Source organism: Lineus longissimus, chromosome 13 (assembly GCF_910592395.1).
Source record: "Lineus longissimus chromosome 13, tnLinLong1.2, whole genome shotgun sequence".
NCBI lineage: Eukaryota > Metazoa > Nemertea > Pilidiophora > Heteronemertea > Lineidae > Lineus > Lineus longissimus.
Window position 1 is genome coordinate 4,336,751 of NC_088320.1, and position 19,141 is coordinate 4,355,891.

The following is a 19,141-nucleotide window of genomic DNA, read 5'->3' on the forward strand; positions in this document are numbered from 1 at the left end:
ATATAATTTTTATCTTGAAAAACCCTGAACCCGAACTTGACAAACTCAAGTACACACTGATTTCAGACTGCAACGAAGATCACACCAAAACTGAATGTAACTGTAGAATTTCCTAGACTTGGCGAAAACCAACTCACAACACTTGCGGAAATCGTTATTAGTGATCAGCATTTAGTCTCTTGCTACACTGAGGAGGCGCATGTAGAGGAATAGGCACATTATCCTCTTTGTCACATAAATCCCTCACCCAAGTTCGCCCTCTAAATCACAGTGAGCTATATCATTACGATAAACGAAGTATGCAGACTTGACTCCAAGAGAATCGACTAGAACTTTAGTGCAAATCCGCAATCTTTATGTAAGTCTTCTAACAGCGTCACATGCTTACAGATTCCTCACCTCTAAGCTGGCACAATGTAATTAAAACACGGATTTCCGCAAAAAAAGGGCAACGTTTGCTTAAAAACAACTATAACGTATTGCTGGCAGGTCCTCCATCAAAGTGGCAACCACAAAACAATTCTCAACGATTTCAACATCATGGTGATCTGAAGCTTGTGTGAAATAAAAATGTCGCTCTACTTCATACAAGGTTCATATCGCTATAGCTTGGCTATTTATTACAGGAGATCGCTTTACAAAATACAATTGTAATTCTTGCATGCTAGTGTGGTATTCATACAGGTATATACTATTTGAATGGTCGTTATACATGTTTCTGCACAGCGCATCTTAATGGCTTTCATGATGATAGAACCTTTTTTTCTTTGTAAGGCATATGAAACCCATGCTAGCAAATGTTACTCGGAAGTCAACTCAAATGTGCCATAGACATTGCATTGCATAGATTAAAAGAAATTATATCAACAAAAGCATTTAATGGTGTATGTGTACATTTAAAAGGAGTAAAAAAAACGGAGTCCGGATGCATACTACTCTATTCTGGTGAGTTTGAAAGCCAAACTTTTCGAATGAATATATAATTTAGCTGACTTTCACAGTATATCAGTTTCGGGCAATTTTCAACACGTGAAGTGTACAATTAAATAATTGATAAGAACAATTCGGTGAATGACCTGGTTGTCAAGGACCGTGCGTGGCTGTCCGTGAGTTGAAAGAAAGTTTGCGACACTCGTTTCTGGCACAGATGCAAATTGTCATTTAGGGCGTGGTCAGTGAAGGCTGACGTTGCTCGCAAAGTTATTTAAAATCTTTGGGAGACTACCCGGGTTGATTCTGTTGATGTGCTGTGTTGGGTAACTGACTTTTCTCTCGATTTTGGAGGATTTCCTCTCCTGCAAAGTTTCGGCTGACCGAATATTGGACACGATTAGTTGCCAGTCCGGTTATTTGACCCCCATTTGTCGTTTTTTTATATTTATAATGTGTGACATGGACGTTTATACTATGAATGTATAACGTTAAAATTGCGGATGAACCAGACCAGAAAACCAAGATGCAGTTATTTTCTGTCTGTTTCTTGGGAACGATACTTGCGCTGGACATGGTTACCCCAGCTATGACCGCCTGTGGCTCGAAATGGGTACCATCATTCGGGTATGAATACCGTTACTACATGGAAAAGAAGAGCTTCCATAGAGCGCAAAATATCTGTTCGGGTGGCGGTAATCTGGATGGCAATCTTGTGAGCGTACACGGAAAGATGGAATGGGAATTTGTGCAAACACTTATGTAAGTATTGAGAAGAGGAATAACGTTATTTCCTCTTGGTAAGAAGGTATATACAGTTCTTGCCACAATGCAATTATATACTAATATAGCCTGTGTGTGCATAAAACTGCCAGCTATGTTTTCGATTTTCGATATTTTCGCTCTTCGGCAGCTGGCTCCCATTCGCCCGATATCGTTTAAAAATGAGAGAAATTTTGAATTTACTGCTATTTGGCTGGTATGGCTACATCTGTATGTACAGTCCTTCAAAAAAGTAAATGGACACACAAAAATCAAATTTTCTTGAAAACGGCTGGTGATAAATCGATTCGGTTTGCTGCATTTGATAGGACATTTAGTTGTGCATCATGGTATCTACCACATAAAAATTAGCCATTTTATCTAATACCGACTTTTATTGATTTACAAAAGGCCCCAAAATCAACTTTTTCGTTTCCGATTTTTTTCGTACTTTTTCTTGATAGGATGAATCACCATGATGAAAAACCCACGTCCCCATCAAGGTGATGAAAATATCTTGTGTCAATTGGTGGGAAAACAGCATTTTATGTCAAAATTTTGCACCTTGTTTATTGACTTTGGAATTACTTTGGAGAAGTCGACCATAGCCAATTATGTCAGTTTCAACATGCAGCCCGAGTGTTAATTCCTTATTGGCTGATGTTTTGAATGGGGTTGGAAATGTTGTTAACATTGATGTATTGTAAACGCGAGGGTAAAGTAATATTGGTGAACCCATTGTCCAGCTGCCAAATCCAGGCCTGGGAGAGATATTCATAGGCATATTAAACAAGGCCATTGAAATGGTGACATGATTCCGGTTGTCTGGGCCAGGTGAATAATATCAAGGGGGCATCTCCGCAGTAGAAGACCGGGTAACAAAACCCTTTTGCACAAATGGGTTAATAAGTTGCAGATTCAAGTGAAAACTGTGGAATTTCTTAGATATTCACTCATAACTCAACAGAAGCTTCCAGTCAATATAAAATTTGCCCCCAAAAAATGCGTGATAAAAATGTTGATTTTGGGACCTTTCATAAATCGAAAAAATTGACTTATAGGTAAAATAGCAAATTTCCAAGTGGTAGATATCATGATGCACAACTAAATGCCCTATCAAATGCAGCAAACCGCATCGATTTATCACCAGCCGTTTTCAAGAAAATTTGATTTTTGTGTGTCCATTTACTTTTTTGAAGGACTGTACATTTATATATTCGATATTGTTGCATGTAATGTACTTCTTGCTTTTACTGTTGCGCGTATTGTTAAAGAACAGGCTACCGCGCAATAGGGCCCGGGTTCGATCCCCCGGGGAGAACCCAGTATTGATTTCTTGTTAAACCCGTGGTCTTGGCTTCAAGGAACTAAAATCCCCGACTTTTCTCAGTCCCGTGGTTGCTTCTATCAGGTGTTTTTACCAGGGCAAGCAAAATAACCCCACCAAGTGAGAAACATGAGTGGCTTGCGTGCCGGGAATCTGGCCGAAGACAGAATGACGAGGCCAATAACCCAATTGGCGCCAAACTGTTGTGACACCTAAAAACGCTCATCCCGCCTTTGGAGGAGGAATACTCCATGGAGAATAACGCCACAAGTGCAGAGCGAGCGCTAAAAGGAAGGAAGAAGTAACTTTGAAATGACGATTGCAACGTACATGTATCTACACAATTAACACGAGCTCAACACTTTTGCTTTAGTTGCGACTCCTCCACTGAAGTATGGATCGGTATGACGCTTGTAGAGGGCAGGAAAAAAACCGCTAGATGGATTGACGGCACTGACACTGACTATATATTGCCCAAGGCTGAATTTGAGGTGGATAATGGCGAATTCGGTGTTACCGTTAGAATGAAGAAAAGTTCCAAGGGCAATTGGTATTGGGATGATACTACAGCCAATTGGCGAAAGAATTTCATATGCAAACGAGGTAGGGTGAAACATTTGAGACAAAGTTTCAGTACATACGCAGGCAATATTTCCAGTCATAGATTCTCTGACGGAGATAAATCATTGCAAACTCTTTTTGATAGGATCTATGATGGAATTTTCTTCGTAGATGGGATGTATATCTCACATGTAAATACATGTATAGCATTATTTCCTTTATTAAATAATTACGTTGCAGTGAAGTGCGGTGCGGGTTATATAGGACCCTACTCCGGCTATGAATACCGATATCACAAATCGAAGATGACACCGCGACTTGCGCACGACCCAAGCATCTCATTGGTCAATTCATGGTACTTCCCCTGACCCAAACCCACCAGAGTATGACTCGAGACCTGGTGTCGGTCCTTAAACAGCACGAAAAATTATTATTATCAGCATCGTCATCATTATCATATCAATCCCCATGAGGTGTGGCAGTAACAGTTTTCGATGTATGCCGTTCCGTGATGGCTTTGGTTGTATTATCTCTTCGAGCACATAATAAATATTTCAATGGCAGTGGTTTGCAGGAGTGAAAAACTCGACAACTGTCACACTTCAATATATGTTTACATCGTGTCATCGTAGGTATACTACACTGCGAGTACTATTCTAATGGATTAAGAGGTCGATTGTCGCTGTACCTGTCCACTTTAATGTCTAAAGTGCAGTTTTTCTCGCTCGCCGATTACCAAGTAGGGTTAAGTTGTAAACTCTTGTTGCAACCTGCCACTGAGGGAAGAGTTCATGCTTCAATTTCATATAAGGTAAAATGAGGAGCTAGCCCTAGTAGAAAGTCAGCCCTTCCGTTGTTTTATACAGTCTTTACAGTTTTTAGAGAATATTCTTGACAGGGGCTAGCTTAACCCCAATTTTACCTCACATGGCAGGATAGCACAAATACGATACTTTCCCTATACGCTATCCCCTATATTATGGCATGTTCTAATGCGATTCACAATCCAGCGGCAGGATCCAAACTAAAACCTGACGTGAATGTACCTGTCGCGGATAAAACTACAACGACTGCTATGACAACAACATCCACCACTACCACTACTACCATTGCACCAAAGGTTTACACATCAAGAAAAGATGTCCAGGGTAAGTCTGTCATTATGGCCTTAATTCATACTGCCGCTCCACTCTAGAGCATCAAGTCCCAAATGAGTTCAGAGTAAGTTTTTTTGCAATATTGCCCTCAAAGTATTAAATTGAAAGAAGGAATTCAGGCTGGATTCTGGTGGATCCTTTCGCGCTCGCCGATTACCAAGTGGGGTTAAGTTGTAAACTCTTGTTGCAACCTGCCACTGAGGGAAGAGTTCATGCTTCAATTTCATATAAGGTAAAATGAGGAGCTAGCCCTAGTAGAAAGTCAGCCCTTCCGTTGTTTTATACAGTCTTTACAGTCTTTAGAGAATATTCGTGACAGGAGCTAGCTTAACCCCAATTTTACCTCACATGGCAGAATAGCACAAATATGGTACTTTCCCTATACGCTATCCCCTATATTATGGCATGTTCTAATGCGATTCACAATCCAGTGGCAGGATCCAAACTAAAACCTGACGTGAATGTACCTGTCGCGGATAAAACTACAACGACTGCTATGACAACAACATCCACCACTACGACTACTACCATTGCACCAAAGGTTTACACATCAAGAAAAGATGTCCAGGGTAAGTCTGTCATTATGGCCTTAATTCATACTGCCGCTCCACTCTAGAGCATCAAGTCCCAAATGAGTTCAGAGTAAGTTTTTTTGCAATATTGCCCTCAAAGTATTAAATTGAAAGAAGGAATTCAGGCTGGATTCTGGTGGATCCTTTCGCGCTCGCCGATTACCAAGTGGGGTTAAGTTGTAAACTCTTGTTGCAACCTGCCACTGAGGGAAGAGTTCATGCTTCAATTTCATATAAGGTAAAATGAGGAGCTAGCCCTAGCAGAAAGTCAGCCCTTCCGTTGTTTTATACAGTCTTTACAGTCTTTAGAGAATATTCGTGACAGGGGCTAGCTTAACCCCAATTTTACCTCACATGGCAGAATAGCACAAATATGGTACTTTCCCTATACGCTATCCCCTATATTATGGCATGTTCTAATGCGATTCACAATCCAGTGGCAGGATCCAAACTAAAACCTGACGTGAATGTACCTGTCGCGGATAAAACTACAACGACTGCTATGACAACAACATCCACCACTACGACTACTACCATTGCACCAAAGGTTTACACATCAAGAAAAGATGTCCAGGGTAAGTCTGTCATTATGGCCTTAATTCATACTGCCGCTCCACTCTAGAGCATCAAGTCCCAAATGAGTTCAGAGTAAGTTTTTTTGCAATATTGCCCTCAAAGTATTAAATTGAAAGAAGGAATTCAGGCTGGATTCTGGTGGATCCTTTCGCAGAATGTTGAACACAAGGTCGAAGGACAGCTGCGAAATAGAGGACAACTTCATTTGGAATTCATAATCACTCGTTCGTATCTGCGATCCTTAACTGAGTACAAAAGGTTTAATGGCCGATGCTGGAAATTAGCTCCAATTGGCCTCAATTTGGGAGCTAACTGTCAAATGCTTTTAGCAACCGTGCACATTTGAAAAAAAATATATTTGCAAAAGGCGTGTAAAGTTAAACTCAACGGTAACCTCTGTCATATACTCGCCGTACATATGCCATATAACAGTCCATGTTGTCATTCTTTTAGCCCGCTACACACGTTCCCCGACCCCATGTCAATCAGGGGAATGGGCCTACAGCAACCAGACTGGCAACTGCTACCTGTTCTTCAGAGATAGAGTTTCCCAGGATGAAGCCATCGAAGTGTGCAATGAAAAGAATGCAAACCTTCTTTCAATTGAAAACCAAAATGAGCAGAATTTCGTTGACATCGCCCTTAGCTTTGATTTCTATGATCATTGGACCCGTGGAAGGAAAAATAAATGTAAGTGCCGTTTACCCTCAAAATATAAGATTTAAAGAAGGGATGTAGAACGGAATCAGTCTCAGGGTGAACTTCGAATTACAAGTACGATCATAGGATTTGAACGCAAGGTGAGAAACCAGAAGATGATCATAGTTTGATAGGTTACTTCAAGTCCCAGTTAAAATGTTAGTTACTGCTTCGCATTTGAGCTGGTGCTGTTGAATATCATGAATTGTCATTCTGGCCTATACGATGCCTTGGCCCCTTTGCTACGATTGAAATCCCAGATCTCGAGTTGTTCAGAAGAGAACATGTATGGAGAAGAAGGGCGATCGGCAAATTTATACAGAGCTGCAAACCGTCGAAGAAAGCCACAATGCTGTATACGATAATAGTATTGTGTGACAAAAGAGTAAGCGAAGGGAAACGTTGAAGGAGAAGGGGGATACACTGTGGAAATGTAGGCAAGCGATGTACTGCACACATTGTACTACGTTAGAAGAAGGTTTTATCGACTATGCTCGATGACGGTATGTGTGTATGAGGTAGAAATGCGAACGAAAGTAAACAGAGAAATACCCAAGTCGCAATTACTCTTGATGAATATCATAATCAAATTTTCTAATTGAGCACTGTCACACTAAAACCTAAATCATATGATCTTTTTTCGCCTATTCATGTATTTCAGTTGGTGATTTTACATATAACGGAACAAAAATCACGTATGAGAACTGGCTTGCTGATAATCTGTTGACGAAACCCAAAGACGGAGAGCAAGTTTGTATCGCTCTGGTCAAGATTTACTACAGAGAATTCTTCCAGCTGAAATGGAAATGGGACAGGAAACCCTGTGGTGAGAAGAAAAGCTTTGTGTGTCAACACACGGGTGAGTTTATAAGTGGCTTTGGTTGGTCCAGCTGTTCATTGTGGTATCTTAACCTTTTTCGACATGTTGTGTTTGAGGACTGAGATGGTGTAAGTGCAAATCTGGTGGTATGGAATTACATACAGCAAGGTTAGGCCTAATCTAATCTACCCTGTTCACTCGTTACCAATTCGTAAATAATTTGCCTTGGCAAAAATAAGATGATGATTTCTTTTCTTCTTTTTTTGATGTTGCCATGCCATGCTTAACATTTCAAAACAACAGTGACATGAAGCCAATTAATATCTTAATTGGAGGACATGCGAACATTCTGCAGAAAGAAATAATGATAGTCCAAAAGTTTTTGTAATAAGATATTACTATGTATTCGTGCTTCGAAGTGTGTAGAAACTTCCTACCCTGTCTTAGATTAAGACGTTTATGTTGTTACCAATAGGTTTCTACCAACGAATAAATGAGAAGGCCATGTAACCTTTTGGATTTACCACATGACTGACTGCCTCATTTTTCCTCTTCAAGCCAAGCGGTGTCCACCGCTACCAATGGTTGACTTCGTGGAGCCGCATCCTCCAAAGCCTTTCATCGAACTGACCATCAAATATACCTGCCAGCCTGGTTATGAGATGCCAAACTACACATTGAGGTACCACGAGTGGCTGAGTGAGGAACCAGGCACGTATGATAGTCAATACATGTATATACACTCACTGTTCTTGTCTCCTTGGCGATCAGCGACTACTACTTTAGAATAGCATCGACATTGGCATGTTGACTGAACTACTTTTCTTCTGCAGTTGGTGATCATGTTGAGGCAAATGCGACCGAAACCTGGCGGACATTGAAACCCAACATTACCACGATGCCGTCTATGACGTATGAGTGTCTCTTCCCGGGGGTGTGGAGTGATGGGTCACTAGCACCATGTGAACGTAAGTCCGGTGTCCTCACGCATACCTCGGGTCAACATGGTCAATATATGCCTCTATCTGAACAATTTATTCAGCTGATTTTAAAACAGGTGCCTATTGAAGTTTTGTGTCTCTTTGTGACCTGAAGGACGCAGCTTTTTTTCGATTTCGTACTTCGAATCATTTACAATTCCATATACGAAACCACGTGCATTGCAAGTAACTTTAAACTGAAGGAAAATCAAGCACCTATATTAGTTATCATCTTTTTATTATTGTCAACACGTCAAAATTGCCCTCTGCTTCTTCTTGTAACTGCATATACAAAGAAACATTCACCTTTCCAGCAAAAAGTTGCAAGGCACCACCAGAGGTTAAGTACGCCGAGAAAAATTCTAGTGATCGTGTGTTTCCCGCTTGGATTGAGTACAAATGTACACATGGTTACCACTATGAACATGATAACACAAGCGCCAAGGTAGCTTGGTGTAGCCCTGATCAGGAATGGACTGACGTTCCAGAAGACTGCAGTCGTAAGTCGTCCTCCATCTCTCACTGTCTCTCTCAATGTCTGTAACCACTCACATCGTTTCTGCAACCAAGAATGGAACTTCTTAAGCCAAGAAAAAAAACCGAGATATTACGTGTACAGTGCATGGACGCTAATGTCCAGCATCGGCTCAATACATCCTCGAAAACCAGAGTCAGGCATATCCTCCACCCCTCGCACCCCTTACATAAGCTCAGTCGTAAATAGTACGGAGTGTTGGCCAGAAGTTCAGGATGGCTCAGTCGAGGCTACTCGAATCCACCTGCAGTCCCAGGTCGAAAATTCCGGATCTTATTTAGTTTTAATAACTTTCAGCTGTAGAATGTGGTCAATTTCCTCCTGTTGGTAACGCTACTGTCAGCTCTGTCTACAAGAACCGCTACAGGGACACAGTAGTGTGGACCTGCATCCCTGGCTTCATGTTCCCCGACCGGGCTGTAAGGCAGTGGGTAGGATGCCGGGAAAACTACGTCAACTGGCAGATCGGTAGATGGAACCTGAGCAAACTGCCTGATTGCATCCGTAAGTTGCTTTACCAACTCAAGATCCGAAGCTGGATAGTCAAAACCTCTAACTATCACTTTTAGATGGAGACTAATTTTCTTCGCTGTTTAGATTGCCATGGGAAGAGTTGAAGAGGACAACGGTGACAACATTAGTAACATCACTAACTGGTTTTCACTGCAGTCTTCAGCGTTCAGAAATGTTTTTATGAATATCTAGACTACATTGTACTGGCTACAGAGCCTAGTTAGGTTCTGTTGAATTCATCTTGGATGTGCTTGTATTGAGTTCGATAGTTTTTCGTTTCAGCCCTGTTCTGCCTCGAACCTCCGAACCCAGCCAATACGACAAGGAGTTCGATTGCGACGGCCTACAGAAGCATTATTTCGTACAGATGTGTGAGTGATAGATACGAGTTTCCGAGCGGGGATGAAGAGCTTTTTACTCAATGCAACATGGATGCCTTATGGCGCCCTTCCGTTCCACATTGCAGGAGTGAGTATTACTGGATGCACCAAACATTGATTTATTGAGACCAGAGATTTCATGGGGCATACTCAGCAACGAACGTGGCTGTTCTCTCTTCCGCAAATGTGTAACCAGGTCTTCTTTTATCGACCACGACTTCGCTTGCTTTCCAATGTGCCATGGAAGGGTGGTGTTCACTAGTGTTCTCTTTGCTCTTGCCATTTGGCCAAACCACCTCTTCATCTTCTTAGCAACCGTCCGTTGGCTGTCGTGGCGTTCGATGTGCCGGACGACCAGCTCTCTCACTTGTGATATTGGTTTTGAGTTGAGTAGTCTTGAGCCCGAGTGCATCGTTACGTTTCTCATCATAGTATCTTGCCATTACCTTCTTCAGATAAACCTCCAAAGCTGAAGATGAAGGGCAAGAAATACGAACCACCACCAATGGAATCTCCCGAGGCCAAGACAGTTGGCACGGTGGCTGTTGCTATCATGGTAATTCTACTGGTTCTTACGATCTTGATTGATATAGGGTCGTGGTATCAAGGATTCCAGTTCCTCAGATATAACCTAAGGACTTTTTGTCGATACTACGGTTTTTTGGAGCCGGACCAAGCAGCTTCAGATGCAGCACCTTCTCAGCCAACAGGCCCAATATGTTACACACCCCATCCATCAGTCCACCCTTTGAATACCCAAGCACTGTCGGATATTGATTTAAGTTATTAGTAAAGCATGTACGTGTGTAAACTGTTATGGTTTTCGCTAAAGTTGAGACAGTGCCATATCGTTATCATAATCGAGTTTTATTTGTGGTATTCTGATAAACCATTGTTTTCCATTGTTTATTACATTAGCAGGTCCATTGTATTTGTTCGCTCGTTGTGTAATCACGTTTTCTAACGAATCAATTGTATGCTAATTAACCTATCCCCGTGTAAACATGTACCAGTAATGGCTTATTAATAATTATGTATTGATTGCAACCAATGGGATTGTGCATTCTTTCCATGCTTTTGAGCCAACATGATTTTGGTCCAACTCAGGTAACTGCTCTTCGGCGTGAAATAAATTTCAGGCAAGAATTGACGTCCTAGTTGACAACAAGCTACCAGCATCGTGTCAGTCTTGATGCCATGCACGACGAAAATAAATCGTCAGAAATTACATGCCATATTATTGTTGAAATGATCTTTGATTAGGCTGATATGATTGAGAGAAGAAATTCAGCATTGAGAAAATAAGTAGTGTCGATAGCAAGGCAAAATCGATCATGAGCGGAGACCCCACCAGCTCCACTGGTGGTAACGATTTTGACAATTAAAGACATTTGGTCAAAATAGCAAAAATGATAATTACAGTCGTTGACGGTTTCCATGGATCAGTAAATTAGTGTGACGTCATAGGCCTCCAGTCCCTGACTTGGCGGTTGCAGCATTGTCAGTTACGATTGAGTTGACATCGGCCGACTAACAAACTTCAGGGATAGAACGCGGTTCGTTTTGAGGGATATACATAATTAACAGGTAAGCCATATTCCATTTCCAACCACTTAAGCGAAATTCTACCAGAGTGGAAAAGCTTTTACTACTGATATCACTCTAAACGCTGCTTTAGATCAACAGCGGATAGGATTATTGTGGTAATATTTCAAACCTCTGACAATCAGAAATTGTGAGATCAAATTCACAAAGAGTTGGTTGATTTCAATTTTTTTCTAAATTTTTGTAATCGTTTGTTGGGGATCATTTACAGTATTTTATAGTCATTCATGGTCAGAGCATATAATAGACTCTGTATTTTTTTAATTATTATTTTCATCGCGGGAGAAAACATTTATCCGCATACTTATTTTATCATGAGCTTTCTTTTAGTTTTCAAAATATAAGCGCTCGCTAACTGCATCGCGACTTTGTGTTATTCAATTATCGGAAGGTTTCGAAATTTCAATGTTACCAAATAGGTCGCATTTGAACAGCAATGTGAGTTTCGCGAGTCGAAATATTTGAATAATTGAAGAAAAAAAACTACTGATTTGATAAAGATACATGCAGAGAGATCATTACAGTGCCGTGTCGAGTATCAAACGTAGCTGGGAGATACACGGAACTTTTTTGGTGTATTTTCTGTCGTCGCGTGAGGACGGAATGGCAGGAGGATGTACTAGATAAGGTATCGTGGGAAAGTGGTATGGTTTTTTGCGCGACCAATTATTTTGTTTTCTATTTAGATAAGCTTTACGACGAGGGAACTGTGTCTCATATTAAAAAGTTTTCATGGATTTTTGTTTCGCTTCCTGTGTTAAAGATATGACGGAAACTTGAAAGATGACTATCGGCCGGGAGTTTCGTTTTAAATCCGGTAATTATCGATAAAAAACCTTTACCACGCAGACATCCGTCTTATGAATGTTGTACCGTATATGAAATTTGAAGATATCGTTTAGAAACAAAATAAGGCAATTCAAAAGGCGACGATTCAAAACCGCGTATTGCTTGCTTTTTTATGATGACATTAACTCATTTTTTCATCAGGAAAGTTCTGCTTTGAGTTGCGAAGTCCTATAGTTACGTCTACAAATAGCCCAACCATGGTATCGCTGAGTTGAGAAATCGTATTTCCCAAAACATCACGTACTCCACATGTTCCAACAAAACAGATTGTTTTGAAGTTATGCCCATATCCACCAGACAGATTTCGTAAAGTTCTTGCAAGAAATTAATGAGATTTTTATCTTGCTGTATTGTAGATCGTCGGTTAATGAGTCTAGAGGCCTGTTTCTGTTTATACACATGGCGTTTACCGCTGCGGCTGGTGAAGCAGAAGCGGAAGTATTGTAACAATACGTATACGCCAACTGCCAATTTTCCACGACCAATTCACCATTGCGATGCTAAACGGTTGAGCAGTTATGCAGTTATTTGTTCAGTGTATCAATACCAGGCAAAGCAAAATGACAATCACAATGATTATGATTTGTTGGCATGACCTTGTGTTTACGCGAGACTGGGGTAATATCACTCTCTTGCGAAGTATATTTGTTTAGCGCACCGGAATTGGATGGGAAGTCTTCACGGGGGTTTAACTGGTGTGATGCTACATTCATGTAGCTCATCGCAAGAGGTCATATAACTACAGCTTGAGGCGTTATCATCGCCATCATCATCGTGCTCACCTGGCAGCTTAGTCCTTGACAACATCTTTGCTTTACTTGAAATGTTTGTCACTTGTTCACCAAAGTAGATTGTGGCTGCTCATTGTTAAACATTCCCCGTTGTCGGTGTTTAGAATGAGGGGAATGGTTTGAACCCTTTCTTTAAGGGTTCGGTTCGAAGATAAAGTGATATGGTCACTTGCCCTTTTCCCTCGAATGCATTGAGTAAGGCTTCGCTTCATCAGATTAAGGACCATAGAGATAAAGGTGTTGTGTGAGATGGGGCAGGCTTTTCCTCTTTGTTAGGCAAGGTTCTACGTTAACCAAGTATTCGAATTGGTATCGTGAGTCCCTATTCTTCATCTATATCGTTAGGATATCAGGGCCAAGGAAACTGTAGCTAAGTTCATTGGCAGATAGGTAAGGCGAGCGGATAACACTGCTTCGAAGAGTCATCAACTTGACCGCTGCCAATCAACAAGGACAATCTGTCCGGTCGTCTATCCAATACAAGAATATGGTACGGAGATCCAAACTTTTGATACACAGTGTAACCTTCCTGCATTTAACATAATGCCTCCTTGGTAAGTCAATGTTGACACAGATGATGAACGATACCAAACGAGTGACTCGGTTGGTAGACAAACGCTCTTATCAACGTACTTATTATGGCTGGAGAGATACCTCCTTTATGAACTAGTTCACACAATTAAATATTGCCTCATTATTTTTGCTTTCGTTGAAGAGATGCCATGGCTCTGTTAGTCCCCAATGCCCAATATGGATTGCAAGTAGTCGTACTCCGTGCAGATAAGCCCAGTAGACCTAACTGGGTGACTTTAAAGTTAGTGTTAACAAGGGTCTTTATTTTGTTTTTGTCCTCATACGCAAAACATTTACGCGCCATGAAAACCGAACAACTGATCAAAGAAATATCGGTCAGGTGCTCAGTTGACAGAGAGCTGATGATTATGATGGCAAACTCTATCATAAGATAGCCATCCACCTCAAACTGATTAAGGTTCCACCTTCGATCGACCAATCTCGAGGGACCAAAGAGCAGTGTACCAGTATATACCATGAATGTAGGGTTTCCTAGTCCTAGTAAGAGTGGAACATATCGTGCCTTGGGGATCTATACCCATCAGTCGAGATGTCTCACAGTCGAGCGACCAAAAAGAAGTCGATATGATTGTGTCAACTTAGCCGAATTTGTTGATTTCCATTTTTGTAAAGGTCAATTAGAACCTACATGTTTTTTTGTAGACAAGATATGCCTGAAGCCATTGCAAGATTGAAAATGAGATGATTAGGGTACTGAAAACTATTCCTCCGGGAGGAATTCTGCTTATCAAGTAATATATATGTACTGTTATAAACTTCTTGCACTTTTTTTGCTTTTGTTTCATAGAAATGATTATCGAATTGCGTTTGGAGAATTATTATGAAGTAGGATTGGGTGTGCGGGCACCAGGGTGCCTTAAACAATGCAAACTGATGCATAAAATAGTGCTTCAGCTTAAATGTGGACCTTGGATTGCATTTAATCCCAAACCAATCATGTAAATGCATTGTTGCTCGACAGCAAACATTGCAATTAATCTTTTTTATGTCCATTTCGGTTGGTTTCTTTTGATAACGCTCTTTATATTTTCTAAATGTCCACTGCAAATGGAATCATACGCTTTAGCTATGATCAAAGACTCAATCAGTAGATGGATTTTGGATTATCCTACGATTTGGTTGTTTTTGTTTGTAACCGTTCGTAAGACGTACAAATACTTTGACTGTAGAGAGGCAAGGGTCCCGATACGATAACCAACTCGTATTCAATGGTCAGCAATTAGAAAAGACCACGAGCCGCAACTGAAGAATCGTGACAAGCAGTACGCCCCAACATCACCAAGCCCGACATCTTTCCCCAATAAATCAAATCCCCACGGTCGATCTCCGAAGTTGTGTGCCGAGATTAGGCCCGATATTCATGACCAGTTACCGTCGCTCGTTGAACTTGAAATCTGCTTGGCGTTATCTCTTTTTTTATATGGTGAGGTACCTTTAACGCCATGTTACATGTAACAGCGTAACCTGTTCGGAACAACCCGCTTCTGATATTTACGTACGGTATTGAAGAGCACTCGTCTGAACATGTTGAACATTATCCGATTTGACGTCTTGCGACAACTAAAGTTATGGCATTATGAGAATCATTTCAAGACGAATAAAACTGTGTTTTTTCAAATTTTTTCTATCATTACAGCATCGTTATCTTATAAGGCTGCGCCTTCCGTTGATATGCAGAGACTTAAACTTAAGGAGAGATGTCATGACTAGTTTTTATCACATCAACGGATGCTGTACGACATTCAAGCGTGGTTCACCCTTCCGACTGTGACGCCAATAAGATTGATAGATTGGTCGGTCGGGTTCGATAATCAAACATTATGGTCCATTTCACATTTTAGCAACTAAGCTACAACCTTAACTACCCTTATGCCCGCCCCCTCGGGGATGCATTTAGGAGAGTTGATGGCTGAATCAGTTGTCACCATTTTTACACTAAACGTTACAAATAAATCAAGAGCAATGTAATAAATGAATGAGACATTTTCTGAATATGAAATGACCAACCTTTTTTAATGCACCAATATCACCATTGAATAGCCCATCAGAGGGGAACTTTAAATTTCCCTTGCGCTATATCAGAACGAATTATTGCCGTATTGTCAATGGTCATTCCGGATTGTGTGCAACGGACTTTTTAGGTTGCGATTACATAGAGTTCGCGTTTTCACATGTAACGTGTCACAGCTCACTTTTGAACGAAAAAGTCATTTCCAAATAGAGGGCTACATACGATTCATGATGGTACTTCTTACCCTCACATCGTGTTATATGTTTCCAAGCTTTAGTCATTTAACTTGTGACAAGTGAAACATGACAAGTGACAAGTGACAATGGGAATCCTATATAACTCTGGCCTGCGGCGTAAAAACTTCAGTCGAGAATATTATGCAAGGGTCTATGTAATATTCAATGACCCTGAGACTAGCCATGGCGTGATGTCAAGCTTTCTGTCATCCGACGACTCAATGTTCTGTTGGCTGTCTCTGGAGATATTGAAAAAATCAGCAAAAAAGGTTAATGGCATCCATTCATTACTTGCATTAAGCAGGGCGAGTTACTGCACTTTCCATACATTTCAACTAAATTAAGTGTTCCCATTTATCTATGCCAGATGTTCACTAGATATGCATGCAGTTCTAAAAGAAACACTACATTCACGCTTGATTTTGTCGCGATGATGTCCTAGCCATCCAAACAATACGATCGCATTCGTGAACATGTCAATCCAGTGTCCTATACAATCATGTTCCTAGTATAAGTAACATTAAAGAAGTCACGATGTTGACAATTACCATTTCCTTCGTAAAACTAAAAGACCGTGAAACATTCCGCTGATAAACATTGTTTATAATGACATACGACGCCCCACATCCGCATGAAGTTCTCTATGGTTTCTCCTTCCGTCGCTTCCAAGATATGCAACAAGATAGTCAAGAGAAATATACAAGCCCGGAGTCAGTCTCTATGCATGGTAATCTGTAGCAATTTCTCGATGCAACAACGACCAATGTTTCTAGTGATAACAATTGAATGTCACCTTGTGATGATGTAATATTGTTGTTAGAGCCAGATTTAAAAACGGCACTGTCATCGGCCCAGTATACGGCATACCAATCTAGACCGATCCGGATCGGTCGAGATCGGTTTAGTCCCATGTAAACTGCTCTATTGGGTGACTGTTCTTATCGTAAAGGTAACCTGCATTTCAAATTGGAAGAGCATACAATTTTCCTCTCAGATACATGATAGCCTACGGTATGCAATAATTTTTCATGAGTTCAATGAAAAAGAACATAATAACAATGAAAATGCATTCAGAAAGGAAGTGCATTAAATGCAAAGTTTGGTAATTCATTACAGTCTATACACAAAGGATGTCACTGCTACAGAAATAATGACATTAGCCATCATAACTTTGCTGTGCACCTCGATTTGGATTCAGAATTGAATTTCTTTTAATAGAGAATGGGCTTTGTTCTCTTAAAATATTAGCTATAGTTTCCGCAGGGGAAATCCGACATGAATTTGCTATCATGGTAACTGCTGCTGCTACGCTGACTTGGGCAAGAAGTCATGCCATTCGATAGCTATATATTTCATTCAAATGTTCAAAAAGCCGAGTCCCTTTCGTGATTCTTTGAATGCGAGTAATAACTCCCCCGCAAACGGTTATCAAATGGTGATTTTTTACCGTTTTGGCTTTGTAGGTACATGTACTTTGACATCAGGGTGATCATGATTGATTATATACCTATTGATGGAGTGCGTGTCGCATTTTGTTTTGGGTTTTTTTCTTTTCGTTGACTCAACGTTCACCTGTGACTTATCCCAAAGTCAAGTTGGCCTTTTGATGCTTGAGTTTGCCCCTCCTTTTCCGCATGGCCACATGAAGTCATTTAGGGAGGTTTCGCAACCGCCCGGTTAGGCCCTTCGACGACGTTTATCTATTGTTCAGGTAAACTCACACAATAGATAAACGTCGTCGTAGGGCCTAAACGGGTGGTTGCGAAACCTCACTAATATCAAGCTAGTGACTTGAAAAACACAACGTTAATTCTTCTTTCCTTCAGATATGAATTCCATATTTTCCGTCGTCATGGCGCTGCTATCCTTATCCAGCCTCGTCTTCAGAGCGGAAGTGGAAGCCACGTCCGATGTTGAGGTCATCTGCGCATATCGATGCTCAATGGGCACAGATGATGGCATCTGCGATTGTGGTTCTATGGACAAGCGAAGAGGGTCGAGACCGGCAGCAAGTTTTTCTAAGTAAGACACAATAAATCCGTTCGAAAATATTTCGGCCGGTCTTACTGTGATATGGTAACCAGTCTTACTATGTAATTAACAAGATCTCGATCGGCGTTTTCGGCCGCTTTAAGCTGCTTTGTTACTATCGCCTTCTGAAATACCATGGTTCACTGTACACACATGTACATGTACTTGAAGCCTTTAGTCACGTTAAGAAGTGACCTCCGCCATACGCTAACCTGATATGGTGCTCTAAAATGGTGCCACTAACCTAAGGGATCTAGGATGATATATTTCAAAGACGCTTAATGGGAAATAATTGAGATTTCTCGGGTATGGTCAAACGAAGGACACATTAGTCGGGGTTTGAAGTGCAATACTCTCTTAATCATGACTTATGCAGTTGGGTGAGATAGACATGTTGTCCGATCATTTATGTTAGAAAGGATTTGCCTTAACACAATCTGATAGAGGCACCAATGGTAGAAAGCGTGCAGAGCACTTAGTTGGCAAGGTCGTGGACCAACTACAAATCATGACAATATCACTGACAATGGCTTCTCTGCAACGTATCTAAGATATGTCAAAATATGAGTAACAGTCAGATACCGTGAGTAAACATAACCACGAATGTGGAGCTTCTCGTATCTAATCCAATCAGCATGGTAATAGGGAGAGAGATTTGATCGATTGAAAGTTTGCTTTTCAAAGGAAGAACTTTGGGCTTTGTCGTTGGGAAAGTTATTGTATCGGTTGATCATGAGTCAGCTTAAAGGAACGACTTGGGCGGGTGATGGGCTGGCCAGGAGGAGAATGTGGCTTATCGCCATTGGCTTATCGCCATCACGCGCCGCCACATGCAGCGTAACACTAATGCGGATCTCTAATAAAGCTTATCGCCAGTGTTGCATGGCGGATTTGGATATTGCTTGCGAACTGTAGGTCAGTCTGCAGTTACATGTACATTATATGTCAGATCTAGTGAAGTTATGCTGTTTCAATGATCAGTTTGGAGAAGTCGCGACCCAGCTGGAACCATTTTTGTATAAAAAGCCAGATTTATGTTATATCCTACTTGTAGCCATATCACTGAGGTGGGTTCCCCGCTTTCCAATGAGTCGCCCCGAATATACTGGTCATAGCAAATAAAATGGATTAATCCATCCATACTTTAATAGTATAAAGATAAATGACTTGTATATTTTTCAGGTTCCTCCAGCGGCTGAAGTCGTACGGTGA

The 19,141-nt window shown here is 41.0% G+C and overlaps 2 protein-coding genes across 2 annotated transcripts; both read left to right on the forward strand.

Moving 5' to 3' along the window:
- Positions 1 to 4,559: 4,559 nt before the first annotated feature.
- On the forward strand, positions 4,560 to 8,195 carry LOC135498344 (uncharacterized). Its single transcript, XM_064788598.1, has 6 exons — positions 4,560 to 4,728; positions 5,169 to 5,306; positions 5,747 to 5,884; positions 6,339 to 6,575; positions 7,246 to 7,443; positions 7,963 to 8,195. The coding sequence occupies exons 1-6, from the start codon at positions 4,560 to 4,562 to the stop codon at positions 8,193 to 8,195; spliced, it is 1,113 nt and encodes a 370-aa protein (XP_064644668.1).
- Positions 8,196 to 8,281: 86 nt separating this feature from the next.
- Positions 8,282 to 10,851, forward strand: LOC135498399 (sushi, von Willebrand factor type A, EGF and pentraxin domain-containing protein 1-like). The gene is made up of 5 exons (XM_064788655.1): positions 8,282 to 8,372; positions 8,699 to 8,884; positions 9,217 to 9,423; positions 9,715 to 9,900; positions 10,268 to 10,851. The coding sequence occupies exons 1-5, from the start codon at positions 8,303 to 8,305 to the stop codon at positions 10,600 to 10,602; spliced, it is 984 nt and encodes a 327-aa protein (XP_064644725.1). The 5' UTR covers positions 8,282 to 8,302; the 3' UTR covers positions 10,603 to 10,851.
- Positions 10,852 to 19,141: the final 8,290 nt, after the last annotated feature.

What these genes read in the sequence shown, in the direction of transcription:
- LOC135498399 (XM_064788655.1), top strand. Translation starts at nt 8,303, where the DNA reads ATGCCGTCTATGACGTATGAGTGTCTCTTCCCGGGGGTGTGGAGTGAT. An exon ending in CAAACTGCCTGATTGCATCC is followed by an intron (nt 9,424 to 9,714) that starts GTAAGTTGCTTT and finishes TTTTCGTTTCAG; the next exon opens with CCCTGTTCTGCCTCGAACCT. An exon ending in TTCCGTTCCACATTGCAGGA is followed by an intron (nt 9,901 to 10,267) that starts GTGAGTATTACT and finishes TACCTTCTTCAG; the next exon opens with ATAAACCTCCAAAGCTGAAG.
- LOC135498344 (XM_064788598.1), top strand. Translation starts at nt 4,560, where the DNA reads ATGGCATGTTCTAATGCGATTCACAATCCAGCGGCAGGATCCAAACTA. An exon ending in ATCAAGAAAAGATGTCCAGG is followed by an intron (nt 4,729 to 5,168) that starts GTAAGTCTGTCA and finishes TTCACAATCCAG; the next exon opens with TGGCAGGATCCAAACTAAAA. An exon ending in ATCAAGAAAAGATGTCCAGG is followed by an intron (nt 5,885 to 6,338) that starts GTAAGTCTGTCA and finishes TCATTCTTTTAG; the next exon opens with CCCGCTACACACGTTCCCCG.